Source organism: Protomyctophum bolini (assembly GCF_963924005.1).
Source record: "Protomyctophum bolini genome assembly, chromosome: 4".
NCBI classification, from domain to species: Eukaryota; Metazoa; Chordata; class Actinopteri; order Myctophiformes; family Myctophidae; genus Protomyctophum; species Protomyctophum bolini.
In genome coordinates, this window is record NC_137865.1 from 26,910,892 (window position 1) to 26,925,862 (window position 14,971).

Below are 14,971 nucleotides of genomic sequence, written 5' to 3' on the forward strand. Positions count from 1 at the left end.
TGGGCCTGTTTTACAACAAATGTAAAAAAAATCAATCCACCCCAAATTTCATTCACATGTCGAGGGTGGTTTAACCAAAGGAGAGCCCAAAGCAATTCCATTTCCATCCATAGGGGGCACCGCAAATGTGGAATTTTAAAACGTTTATTGCAAAAACATGCTTTTTGGGGGATAAATCCGCTATGTTTGCGATAGCGGAGCCTACGTGTACTATAGCGAGACAGGCCAATTCCCTCCCAATCAGTAATGTGATCTATTACATTGCATTACCCACACTGTACATAATTTGGTGTTCATATATTCAGAACGGGTAAGGTCTAGTAATGTTATAATTCACTCAATGAGTGATATATAACTGTATATATGATGATTTCTGGTGTGCCAGTACAGTACAGTACAGTACAGTACTCAACCGTTTCGGACATGGGGCGGCACGCCGGAACCAGCCTGGCCCCCCTGGGCGTGTTCCTGGGGGTCTGGAATTTTGCAATGTTTGCACGTCACTCAATATCACTTCAAACGCGGGGGAAACAGCACAGGCATTGTGGTGGGGGGGTGCATTACAGGGGGCCATATCCAGTGACTCCTGGAGTCACTCACGTGTCAAAGCCAAGGACAATGTTACAATAGCGGCAAGCCTACGTCATGTCATAAAACACAATTAATAAAAAACTAAAACATCGCCTTGATTAACTGTCTCACAACGGGTTGTGCCGGCGTCATTCCAAATCCCTATAGGGCTGCGTAAACACCCGCAAACGCCTGCCAGTGTTGTCTGTACTGTGTGCACACGCCGCCCGGGGCACTGCTGCCATGTCAAAACCAATGTGCGTGTGCCGTGTGTGCGTGTGTGCGTGTCTCAGCCACACAGAGACGTATTTATGTGAAATAACTACTGCAGTAACTGCAACATACCACTCTCTCCCACTACATCCACTATATCTGGAAAAGCCTCTTTATGATGGTCTCATTACTCCTATTACAGTGACAGTCCCGTAATTCCCTCACCAGTTTTCAATCACACAAATTGCTGTGTGTGTGTGTGTGTGTGTCATAAGGGCTATCCCTCCCATCTCCCAAGACTCCCTCAGCTGTCCACTGCCTCCCTGTATCAGCTGGACACTTGAGCTAGCAGTATATACTCAGTGCACCATCAAGCTACTTCTCTCCAAGAGCCCTAGTCATTGACAATTAAGCTATCATGTTTCTCTCTTGTGATTCGCTTGCAGCATCAGCCATGCTGAACAAGCCTCCGGCCTGAAACAGAATGTTAAATTAGAATGTCTTTTGAAAAAATGATCATCGTTCAGGGTCACTGAACTGGTGCACTATAGTGTTGCAGAGAAGTAACTCACGCATAACTCTGTGTTTTTAAGGATAGTTGCTGGATTATAATTAAGATATAATATGAGTTTGTTGCTCATGTGTGTGGTTGTTCAGATGTAGTTGCGCGTGATCGCTTCTTTGATATGATATAAGCATGGCCAGTCAGAGTGGTTGGTTGACATAATTTCATCTTCATTGAGTGCGATTAGTCTGTCCAATCCCTGGGAACGTGAAAGAGGGCTAATCTCATTCACATCGCGGTAGTGCTTCATAAGCAGAGTTGTGCTTGCGTATTTCTGCTGAATTGGGGGCGGTGATGGGGACTATAGTCCTTGGGAACCTGACACCATGAGCATCGATAGTCAAAGGGACAACAAATTTATAGATGCTCTCTCTCTCTCTCTCTCTCTCTCTCTCTCTCTCTCTTTCTCTCCCCCTGCCTTTCTGCTAGGTGGGCTAGCTAAATAATATGCTTTCACTACAGTGTGTAGATCCTTCACCTCAGACAGTTGTGTGGCTTTTCACATCCTTATTGATAGACCCCAAGATGCTGGAAAATATTATAGGTCATAATTTGTGGCAAATTATGTATTACTGTAGGTCAGGTTATCACAACGATAGAGTGTTGAGTCTAGTTTGATGTGCGGGTGGTTGAATCTGTATTATGATGGCCTAACATTGTCACTCATATTAATGACTAATGGTTATTGATGATGTTGAATAAAAAGCAATTCCATCACCCCTGCAACAGGAGAGAGCAATACTTCACGTGTAAACTGGGTGCATGTGTGCCGTCACCATGGCATTAAGAGGCTTTTCTGTAGGCTACATCAGCACATTTGTCAGGTGGAAGATCAGTGGAGGGCGGTGCTACGATGCCTCGTCTTAAAGGCTGGCACTGGGTCTCTGAGACAAGGAGAAAGTGCTGTGCTGTTCTAAATGCAAAGCAGAGGAAGATGGATCCTTCCTCTGTGCTTTTACTGTCAGATTGGAGAGATGTGTACTGCTTGTGCCAACTGCACTGTAAAATCCTAAATCCTCACCGTTAATTTCAAAGCTACAATTTGGAACTCTTTTGAGTATAAAACATGATACAATCACTAGAACATGGGAGGAGGTCTCCCTATATACTCTTCCACTGGGAAATGTAGTCCTGTGTTCGGGTAGGAACACTAGTGGTTGACAAGTGGTATTGCCTGAAGCGCAATATCAAACCGCAATATCTCCCACTCTCCAACACAGGAGAGACCATGGGTTCGAATACATTTATGGATTGGATCTTTGACTCTGAGATTATATAGATGTAACCAAACTGACTATCAGTTACAAATGGATAAATGAATACCAAGGAGCTAGTTGTTGCCGCATGTATAGATTCCCATTACACGAAGAAACATGTGATACCTACACCCGTAGATGTACTGTACATAAAGGTTGAGAGATCATGAAAGAAAATGAGTTGGTTTTACCCTGCTGGCACGCAACTGTAGAGGAGGACTGAATTAATTAAGTATGCTACATAGGCTACTTGAAATTGCATTGCTGCAGAAGAGCATTCTAATCATTTTACCTTCATACATATTGATGAAATAAAGGCATGCATTATATATAAAGGCCTAGAAACCCACTCTTTAATGCATGGACTATCGAGTCAGGAATTGGTTAGAATCCTAGAAAAAGTGCTCATCAGAGCACAGGTCTCCGCCAGGTCAGGGGAGTTAGTTAGAAAGTTTATTGAAACAAAATGAGATGAATGTGGAATGGGATGAGGAAGCTAGGTTAGAAGCTAGGACATTGTTGCTCTACTCGAGGAGAGGTCGGTCGTCGATCTCTGCTCCGTCACTGTCTGGATTCATAGAGAAATAGACAGAAGGAAGAGCGAGAATCGAGGAGGAGGTTGGGGTGCAGGACGATGAATTTGAAAGCAGTGAATAGCAGAAATAGCCGATCTACAAGAGCAGTACGCACGACCCATGTTTGGTCTGTTCTGAAGCAGAACAAAAAAGCTGGCTGAGAGAACGCAGGTGTATTTATACTGTGGTGATTGCAGCAGGATTGTCTGTGGTGAGCAGGTGTAGTGGATACGGGTGATTGTGAATGGGGAGTGGCTAATGAGTGAGGGCAAGAGATTGAGAACGGGGAGTGGCCAGGATAAGCACTACTTCTGGTTGAACACAACTATTAAAGGGTGGCATTTCTTCCTCAACTTTCATGGAAATCAAATGCTGCATTCATGATTTGAGGCATTTTGTTCAAAACGGTTAATAGGACGATTCTTGTAAAAATCACACACGTGTGAACTGAGTGGTGCAATTCCCCCCCCCCCCCTCTCTCTCTCTCTCTTTCTCTCTCATTAGAGACACAGCACTACCCCTCTCTCTGTTTCTGGCACCCCCTACTGCTATTAATAAGTCACATACTCGTGCTCATTCAGGTACACAAACAGGTACACAAACAGGTACACGGACATTGCTGGTTGTAGGAGTGGTTGCACCACTCAAAAATATGGAATATGAAAACAGATTGGTCTTGATCACATGACTATAGAGACATGGACACGGATGGATGGACGGACAGAGGGACGGACGGATTGACAGGGAGCAGAACATATATAGCCTTCAGCCTGGCGGAGACAACCAAACACAACACAACACAACACAACACACATGATGTACTGTATGCTCCTGCAGAGGTGCAATGGGACTTCAAAATAATGTACTTTACCACTGTCCTGTAAACTAAAGGCACTGAAACCCAAGAAGCTTTATTGATCCGACTTCACTGTTCTTCACCAACATTCTCTCTCATCTTCCTCTTACACACACACACACACACACACACACACACACACACACACACACACACACACACACACACACACACACACACACACACACACACACACACACACACACACAGTCTGATGATCCCCTCTATCTTTTGAAGCAGTCCACCTGAGACGGCTCCATTATTCTGCTCTCTGCATGCTTTGTCTCTAAGTGCTTTCACTGTTTCCTGCTCTCACCTTTCTGCCGTCACCAGGACATTTGTAAAAACACTGCTGAACGCTGCATGTAGCTTCAGTCTTCCTCCCTTGCTCTCACAATAATGTGTCTATGCCTAGATATACAGAAGGCATGCACACACATGCACAAATGTATGCGTGCACACGGACAGACCACACAACCACGTGAACAAATGAACATACACGCACACATGGTGTTTCATTTCGGAACACATGCACACTTGCGCACGCACACACACGCGCACGCACACGCAAACCCTCCCCCCACACACACACACAGTGGCGTAGGGACCTCACCGGCCACACAATTACATTATTCAATTAAATTCAAAGGGGCTTTATTTTATCTTTGTATTGAGTTTGTGCTTGAAATGTACTGTAATTCTGCAAACAAAAATATTTCAATCAATCATTTAAACCAGCCTTTCAGCACCACATGCAGACAGCACCAGCTGCCAAGCTCAGTGTCCATATAATCATCAATAAACAACCTGCCCTGACTTGGGCTCAAAAACAAAACTACCACAGCCTGATGTCTCCAAACTATCAAACAACAAAACAAATATAGCATTATACACTAACAAAGCTTGTACAAAGATTATATATTCCACTTCCACAGAATGTCCATAACCATCAAGAAAAACACAGCTCGTTATATGCCTTACAAAACCACAGCATTAATGAATGGAATGGATGTGGCTGTTACCAGAGTACTCCCTCATTAGAAGGTCACCTTACGGGCCTTGTACTCAGCAAAGCCCTCGCTCTGCAGTTCTCAATATAAAGCGTAGCCAGTCCACTGAGACTCTTGTCCCATGCTGCTCCTTAAATAAGTCTTTATCAACTTGAGCTTGGAGAATGAGCGCTCTGCACTCGCTACAGTGACAGGTATGGTGAGATATAACATTAACGCAGTGCAAACATCAGTAAATGATGCTGCCACTATATGTGTCCCTGTCAGGGCTAACTGGCACATGACAGTACAGTCCTTTGCAATTTGCAACTCTAGATTTATTATAATGATATAAAGTGACCTGCCATAAACCATCCATTGACTCCCCATTCCTCCAATTTGCATCTGCTTGTATTAAACAACATTAAACTCACCAACATTGCAGCTGTAGGGAAAGCTTGAATATCCACTTTCAAACTGCAAAGCTTTTGTTTCATAAAAATCCACCGAATCTTTTTCCCACTCAGCTCTGCACTTCGTTTTTCTACTTTTTTTTGGTTCTATCTCACTACTAGAACTTTCTGACTCTGAGGTAGATAAGATTGTTGGCACTTGGCTTTCAACAGCATCCATTTGTTTTTTCAATGTTGTGGACCAGAGCGTGGTGAAATAGTTGCTAAGATACGATACTGCATAGTGATTGGCTCTGCTGCATGCCTATGAAGAGTACTGACCAATGAGCTGTGCCTAGCGCCTTGCTAGACACCAGGTTCCATGTCTTCCTCCTGTTCCCATAGCTCAGCTAGCTGCCCCTTCTGCTATGTGTGTGTGTGTGTGTGTGTGTGTGTGTGTGTGTGTGTATTCACAAAACAGCGGCCCGTCAGCTGTTTATTTTCTTTTTTTCCCTTCCCCTCATGGGCACTGGCTGCACTGCCTATTGCTACGCCGCTGCACACACACACACACACACACACACACACACACACACAGTCACACACACAGAACCTGACCACTAATAAGACATCAGCAGAATCTGCTTTGGCTGTTTATGTGTATTCACCAACAGAGCCCTTCCCTAGCTGCAGTGCTTGGGGGGGGGGGGGGGGGGGGGGGTGTGTGTGTCTGTGTCTGTCTGTCTGTCTGTCTGTCTGCAGCACTCAATCAAAGAATATTGCACTCATAATTCTTGTCTAAATAAAAGCAGGTGAAACTGTTGTAATAGGGTCAGTTTCATCCCCCTTTGAGTAGTCCCACTGCCTGGTTGTTTATCCTCTCCTGTCAGAACTGTGGTGACTTCATAGGTTCTCTCTGGAATACTACTAACACAGAGAACATCCCTATTTTAACCCCTTTCTTTAATACCTGCATTCATTCACGTACTGCATACCCTACCATCTCCTCCTCCAGGACTGTCTCATTCTGGAGAAGAGCGAGATGCACCACCCCATCTGCTCCTTCCAGGACGACTTCCAGGAGTTTGAGATGATCGACGACGAGGACGACGAGGAAGATGACGACGAGGATGAGGAGGGGGACCCCGACATGCCGCCCTCCCCCTCTGCCTCCCCGCTCACCTCCCCGACGCTTGGCACTCTGAAGAGCAGACCCACCACTCTGAACCTCACCACTGCTGTGTCAGACTCACAGGTCTGGAGAACATGCAGGCAGAACATTTCCATTCATTTCACACAACTCAACTCAACTCTCTTTTCTTGTTTTGTGGTTTGCACACAGTATACAGTACAAAAGACTACACCAAAAATACGACGGCTTAATTTATCACATAGGCTACCTGGCCTTTTTTTTGGGTGAAGAGAGTCATAAAAGGACAGAGAGAGGGTGGGGGATGATATGATATCTCATAACCGCTTGGTCTGCTTGGGTTGATAACTGAGAACCCCAAGGGCTGTTATGACAGCAGCAGCTCAATCAGAATCTGAACTGTACCGTGAATGACCTCGCCAGGAACCTGTCGTGGTTGCTGCATTGATCAAAAGTGCTGTTTTCTCCTTGCCTTTGTAACTACAGTAAATAATGTCTAATGTGTGATGAACAAATTCAACCCTTGGTTGGATAACCTTGGACATGGCTGGGCAATAATTTCAACCATTCTCTAAACACAATAGACCTCTGTAATGATCCTGTATAAGTCAATTTAGATCTCACACTGTCTCCTTTCTCATTAGGATTCCCTGAATAACAACAGCCTGTCTCCAAAGAAAGGAAGCTGGCAGGACTCCCTACGAAACCCTGCTTCTCAAGGTGAGAGAATTTACTGCAACTCTGTAGAAGCTCTAGAAGACTTTTTTTTGGTTGATATTGAATGTTAAGATGTGCTGTTTCACTATATACCGTATGTGCCTGGCTGCCTGCATGCATATCCAAAAGCGTTTTAGTTTTCTTTTTTTCTTTTATAAGATGTTCACCTCTAATGTCCAAAGTATGCTGACACAAAGGGTGGCCGATAATGCGTTTCAACATTTTTTCAACTGATCATCCAAATGAGATATCGGCAAATAAGTGATATTACAATAATTGTAAACATGTTCTTGAGTTCATTGTTTATCCCCCAAAATCACGAAGGAAAGTCAGTGTTTCCAAAGACGTAGTTACTGCACTACGGCAGTATGGGCATCATGTTGAAAGTGGTTGATTTAACATGGCAACATGAATGTCCCTCTATAATTATTATTGTCTGCTCTACTTTCAGTGCGTCTGTCGCCCACCCACACGTGCTTGGAGGATGGCAGTCATGTGACAGGACAGTGCCCAGCTGCCCCAGTCTCCCAAGCACCAGGGTCCCAGAGCAAAGGTACTCCCCCAAAACAGGCAGGGGAGGGCGGGCACCCTCAGTCCCCTCGCAGGCCCCTCCTTTGCGACATGGAGGGTAACAGGCGGGAGAGGCCCGAATACGGTAACAAGATGGCCGACCGTCCAAGTTCAGAGTTCATCCCATTAACATGAATGTCATGTCGTGACGTGCCGTGAAGTAACGTGATGTGAAATGGACACCTTTTGCGATATATGAGTTCAACAAAACACAATTCTTTTGTACTGACATCCACCATTCTTCCTCAAATTGGATCATGTACTTTGGGGAAGCACAATTTTATAATCTAATATGGCTGATAATTTGCTGAACTCTATATCCACACTATATGTTTTTTGTTCATCCCCCATCCTTCCCTCACTGACTGTGAACTTAAATGAACTGTCATTTTTATTGCCTCCTTAATCTCTAAAGTCTCTTCTCTCCCTCCCTGCACCCTCCCTATCATTATTCATTCCCTCTCGACTCTTTCATTATCTCATCCTCTTGGCTCCCACAATTCCATGCTCTCCTCACATCTAATTCTTTACTCTGATGCATCTTCTCATTACCTCATGTCCCTCATCCCCTACGCTCGTCATCTCCATCTCTGTTTCTCTGCGCCTTCCTTTCTCGCAGGTTCATTCGGTCAGCATAAGTCTCACACCTGCCCTGGTGATGTCATTGGTCCCGTCATCACAGAGCCTTTGATTCAAACCTCCAGAGTTCCCTCGGTGGACGAGCACTCACAGTGTTCCGACACGGAGGTGGACCACGACCTCAACAGCGGCCACGGCCACAGGCATTCGACCCGATGCACCACCGACACCTACACAGTCACCAGCGAATCGGGTATGGACCCCGAGTTGGAGAATGACCCGGACGGAACCAGCCACTGCTTGTCCTCCACCGCGCCCATCGGAGCCAACGACGGCGCCGACACGCCTCTGTCCGACGAGGAGCTGGAGAAGGACTTTGAGGTGGAGTTCATGCGCAAGGAGACCTACGACTTGGTATGCAAGGAGAACCACAGCTCGACGTACGTGGAGTTCCCCTCCATCGAGCCCTCCGAGCTCGCCTCATTCTCCAGCTACCTGTCCTCCAGTCGCTCGGATACGCTCGACCGATCCAACAGCTCGGCCATGGCCCGTGAGGCGGCGGCTAACGATTCTACTTCTCCGTCGTCGGACCCGGGGATCGCCGATATGAACGCCAAGCGGAGCTATGTGACATCGGACCCGGATCAGGACCTGAGCTCCCCTGGGTCAGACTCTGACATTGAGGGTGAGCTGGAGGCGGCATTCGCTTGCGGAGGTCCTCTGGTTTCAAACATGATCTCCTCCATCTCAGAGACGGAACTTGACCTCACCAGCGACGACAGTAGCAGCGGACGCTCCTCTCACCTCACCAACTCTATTGAGGAGGCCAGTTCGCCCACTTCGGACCAGGAGTTGGACCCAGATACAGAGTTAGAGCAGGACAGTGGCATTGTGGGGATGAAGGCGTCTCTGCTTCTGGGCCAGCCTGACCCGATTAAAGAAGGCTCTCCTCTACCATCTCCATCTCCCTTACCTTCCCCCACCCTGGTGACACCTTCCCCTGTGGACTCGCCCTACCTCCCGCCAGAGCCCTATGATGACGGACTGGCTCTGATGGGGCTACAAAATGTGGATGATGAGTCTTATGAGCCCCAGGCCGACCCAGATGAAACTCTGCCCCCAGCCCAGCACTGCGAGGACAGCCTCTCCAGACAGATGGTGCTGGAGATAGAACCAGACCATGGCTTGGAGAGCTTCAAACGCTCCTTCTACCTGCCAGTAGGACCCAGGCTTATGCCCAACTCTGATGACTATGATGGAAGTGAGGGAGACTCCGAGTCAGAGAGCGAAGATGAGCTGAGCGAGAACTCGGACTCGCCCTGGCTGCTCAGCAATTTGGTCAACAAGATGATCTCAGAGGGGTCTTACCCAATCAGCTGTCCCGAAGAGTGCTTCAAGAGGAAAGTGTCTACGTCCGATACCATCTCGCCGTCCTCGGACATTGAGGCAGATAGCTTCAAAGAAGACAGGCAAGGGAAGAAATCGTGGATGGAGGGATCAGAGGAAGAGGACGAGGATGGCCTGACGAGAAGAAGGGAGCAGGCAGAGGAGAGGGAGATGAGTGCAAGACTTTCCAATGAAGAACTGCTGAAAGGCAATGACAGGTTTGGTCCCTGTCTGTACTTGAGCAACCCCACCGCTGACACCATCGCCCCTGTGATTGTGGAGCGCTACCTCAACAAAGGAAGCCATGCCCATCTCATTAAAGACTCTGAGAGAAACTTGAAGACCAAGCCTTCGAAAAATGCCAGGAGACAGGGAGACGATGAAGAGGACGACACCAGGGAGCCGGATAACGACTTGATGATGCTGGAGGGGAGGAAGGACCTTGACTCACCGAGCTTCAGTGAGAGCGTGGCCAGCGACAAAGATGAGGGGCGAGAGACAGATCCCAAGCCCACGGGTCGATCCTCAGCTTCCCTGGAGCGCATCACAGAAGTAAAAAACAGCCTGACACTGGACATCCCCACTGCCCAGACCAATCGTTGCTTCAGCCTCACTTATTCCACCGACAACGATGAAGAGGAGGACTGCTCTCCCTTCATGAGTGACTTGAGGAAGCAGTCGTCTTACAGGGGCAGTGACCTTTATCTCGACAGTTCGCCGCCCATTGATGACAGCGTTCGGAATCTGCCCTTGTCAGACCAGGACCACCCGCGGTGTGAGAAAGAACTGGGTGTGAGACTGCACACAGATGACGAGGGACTGGCTTATGACTCCATGAAGTACACACTTGTGGTGGATGAGAATACCACTCTGGAGCTGATCAGCCTAAGGAGGTATGTTTCTAGACCAGTGGTCCCCAAACTCTTTTGGCCTTGCACCACTTGTTACCTCCTGACCTAGCTGACGCACCCCCCAAGCTAATTTTTAAGGGGCGCTAATAAACAGCTTTTGTCCCCACACGTCTCAAGATTTGCCATTGACCACGGTAAGAGAATTCCGGTCAAATGTCCGCTATTTTTGCCATTGACGATGAACGGAGGAATTGCGTCAGAATTCCGCTAAATATGACATTAAACATCAAAACATTAAATGCCATTGACATTGAAGGGAAAACATATTCATATGTAAACAAGCAAATCGGCTAACCAATCACATGTTGTTGGGAGAGCTTGGCCAATAAGGGACCACCTTATGTACCTTATTTAGCAATATCAAATGTCTGCTAACATAAATGTACGATGACAAGAGCGCCCCTCATTTCATACGGGTGTGATTTCTTTAATATGATTATGGCAAATAATCACGGAATGTCACTGCACTGAGAGACATGCGAGAGACAGCGAGATCAATTCGTGGCGGTGACGACTCGCCACGACCTATTTTTTTACGCCATGACGTATTCTTCATTATCCGCCATGGCAGAACAAAATCCGCCGTGGCGAGTACAGAATCCGCCGTGGCGACGACTCGCCACGACCTATTTTTTTACGCCATGACGTATTCTTCATTATCCGCCGTGGCGAGTACAGAATCCGCCATTGTTTATTTTTTTTTTGCGTGCCGTGGTGCAGGTTTTATTGTCCTAGTAGTACTATTCTCGGAATTATTTCATCCTCTTGTAGCGTAACGGTTAGCGCTCTCGCCCCTATAGTCAAGGCACTGTGCCGGGCCAGGTTCGATTCTTGCAAAAAACAAACTTTTTTTTTTTAAAGTTATTTTTTTACCCGTACATACAGTGTGTGTGCGTGCGTGCGTATACAGTGTGCGTGCGTGTATGCGTGCGTGCGTATACAGTGTGTGTGTGTGTGTGTGCGTGCGTGCTTCATCGTATTTATTATTATTATTATTATTATTAATATGCAGGTAATAATAATAAATACGATGAAGCACGCACGCACGCATATACAGTGTGTGTGCGTGCGTGCGTATACAGTGTGCGTGCGTGTATGCGTGCGTGAACAGTGTGTGTGTGCGTGCGTGCGTGCGTGCGTGCTTCATCGTATTTATTATTATTACCTGCATATTAATAATAATAATAATAATAATAAATACGATGAAGCACGCACGCACACACACTGTATACGCACGCACGCATACACGCACGCACACTGTATACGCACGCACGCACACACACTGTATGTACGGGTAAAAAAATAACTTAAAAAAAAAAAAGTTTGTTTTTTGCAAGAATCGAACCTGGCCCGGCACAGTGCCTTGACTATAGGGGCGAGAGCGCTAACCGTTACGCTACAAGAGGATGAAATAATTCCGAGAATAGTATTACTAGGACAATAAAACCTGCACCACGGCACGCAAAAAAAAAAAAAACAATGGCGGATTCTGTACTCGCCACGGCGGATAATGAAGAATACGTCATGGCGTAAAAAAATAGGTCGTGGCGAGTCGCTGCCATGGCGGATTCTGTACTCGCCACGGCGGATTTTGTTCTGCCATGGCGGATAATGAAGATTACGTCATGGCGTAAAGAAATAGGTCGTGGCGAGTCGTCGCCGCCACGAATTGATCTCGCTCCACCTGAGACATGCAGCTGCTGTATTTTCATGTCACGCACCCCCTAGAGGGTGTTCACTGTTCACGCACCACAAGGGGTGCATGCACCACAAGGGGTGCACGCACCACAGTTTGTGAACCCCTGTTGTAGACCAAAAAAATAAAAAAAGTCTGTCTGTGGGTTATATGAATATTTACCCAATGACAAGTACCGGTAACAAAGAACTTGCGACTCAAAATTCATTGGATTTTCTTGGCCAAAGTAACCGTTTTGGACATACGCGTTTTCTGCCCGACAGCAACGATGTGCTGCTGCTGTCCTGCTGTCCCAGTGGTGATCTATTGTCTGCTATGTGTGTACCTAACATGTCTCCACACGTCTCCTCCCAGGTGCACTTCGGTTCTGAGTGATGACAGTGAGCTGTCCACGCTGTGCGACGAGGAGCCTCTGGGGACCGGCCAGGTGGTCTATGGCCGCAGCGGTGACGAGCTGCGCTCAGAGCTCCTCAGCTCTTCAGAGGACTCCTCCCCGGAGGCCGACCTGCCGTTCTCCAAGAAGTTCCTCAACGTCTTCGTCAACAGCACCTCGCGCTCCTCCAGTGAGTCACACACAAAGCCACACACAGCACTTTACTGGAGGCCTCTGTCATCATCATCGTATGTGCCAACAGTAAAATAACCACTTATGTCGAGAGAGGTCTCTATAGGGTTATTCTTTTTTGCAAGGAAAATCATTAGTGAGCACGGAGCAGCATGCTTCTTATAATGCTGTCATTTCAGAGCTCTCTAAATGAATAGATTAGGGTGCAGCTCAGCTCTGTCAGCCATGATGATGCATGAATACATAAACGTAATGTAATAAGCACACACAAGAGTTGGCAGGAGGGCTGTGCTTCCCAGTACATGTATGATCATCACTCATCATTTAATGAATGTTGGAAGGCTGATTAGACTGGCTTATGTTACCATTTCTCAAATTCTCTTTTTGGCAAAGCAATGTGTCGGCAGAGTATTTGAGTGAAACGAGAACAGCAACCTCTGGGCTTTCAATTGAGATGTTTTTTACTTGACATGTTTTTCAGAGCAAGGTCTGAGCAACAATGCTGGAAATTCAAATAATGTGAAAAAACAGAACCTATATGCTATGATTTGGTATTCTCATGGACTATAGGCCTACATTTTAGAAATTGGTGTTTGAACCACAGCAAAATAAGTTGTCCATTATCTGTTGCCCTACCCTTTCAGGTAACATACTGTAGCTATTCTGCTGCAACATCACATTATCTCTTACATGTTTAGGCACAGAGTCCTTTGGTCTTTTCTCCTGCACGATCAATGGAGAAGAGAGGGATCAGACACACAGGGCAGTCTATAGGTAAGCCGTTCTGTTAACATATGGTTATCAGTGATTTACCATGTCAACACAGGAACAGATAACATGCTTTAACCACTTAAACCCCAGAATCCATATTGTGGGGAAAGCATTCGCGGGAAAATAGCAGATTGACAAGCTTTGATATAGCCTACTAGAAAATACAGGTACACAAGCATAGAGCCCTGAGGGACTCCGCTCAACCTATGGGGTTTAAGTGGTTAAAGCGCAGTGACACTTTAGTAGAGGTTTGGATTGTGCCTACGGCTCCGGGGGGGAGGCAAGGGGGGCCCCCAAAAGCCCCCCTTCATTAGCCCCCCCTCTAAATAGCCATCCCTCCCCCCGGCGTTACTTAGCCATAATGTAACTCCAACTATTGGAGAGATATCTTCAATAGTTGTTCCGTTGATTAGAAATTGATGGTCAAGATATTGTCTCCTCATTGACTGTCATATTGCAGCATTTAAATCAATCAATCAATAAAATACAAATCTCAACTTCCTGTTGCCTGTTGATTGAATATAAAGATCTGCGGATCCAGTCTTGGTCTTCTTCCCAATTCATTCACAAAGTAAAATCAACAGGAAGTAGCTTTTTTATCTGCTCGGATTTGTTACGTTATAGTGGTAGAATCTGCTTTGTTAGCATTTGTTTATGTGCAGAGTGACTTTGAGAACTGTATCTCCATGCAATGCGAGTCTTGAAATAGCAATTTATAATCAATGGAGCAACTATTGAAGATATCTTGCCATTTTTTGGAATTACATCATGGCATGCTACAGTAACTACACAATCCGAACCTCTACCCAATTGTCACTGTTCTTATAACCGTACATCTTCATTAAAAGCAAAACCTTGAACACTTTAATTACTAGCGATTGATTTTTAGGAATGGAGTTTGTAAAATGGGTCCCTAGGCAGTTATAGTTTTCACTTTACAGCATGCAGTACGACAGGGATACTCAAATAGATTTACCTGTGGGCCACATTACAAAAATGGCAAGGGTCCAGGGGCCAGTAGATAAAATTACGACATTAATGATACTTGATAACTTCTCTCTTTCAATTGCTTTATTTTCGCAAAATGTATCAAAGTACAATGTGCATGCACACAATATGTAAATAAATAAATGTGTTACATTTTCTTGCATAAACACAAAGAGCTGTTTCCATAACTGCACAAATTATTGCACATAACATGAGTAGCTGT

The 14,971-nt window shown here is 46.1% G+C and overlaps 1 protein-coding gene across 1 annotated transcript in view; it reads left to right on the top strand.

Moving 5' to 3' along the window:
• mapk8ip2 (mitogen-activated protein kinase 8 interacting protein 2) overlaps positions 1-14,971 on the top strand; it is a gene marked incomplete at its 5' end in the record, with an annotated part of 45,594 nt that overhangs the window by 26,345 nt on the left and 4,278 nt on the right. Inside the window, 6 exons of the mRNA XM_080761488.1 lie at positions 6,432-6,671; positions 7,211-7,286; positions 7,735-7,938; positions 8,473-10,711; positions 12,780-12,988; positions 13,689-13,764. Of these exons, the coding sequence (XP_080617614.1) occupies positions 6,432-6,671; positions 7,211-7,286; positions 7,735-7,938; positions 8,473-10,711; positions 12,780-12,988; positions 13,689-13,764 (3,044 nt within the window). The remainder of the gene's footprint in view (positions 1-6,431; positions 6,672-7,210; positions 7,287-7,734; positions 7,939-8,472; positions 10,712-12,779; positions 12,989-13,688; positions 13,765-14,971) is intronic.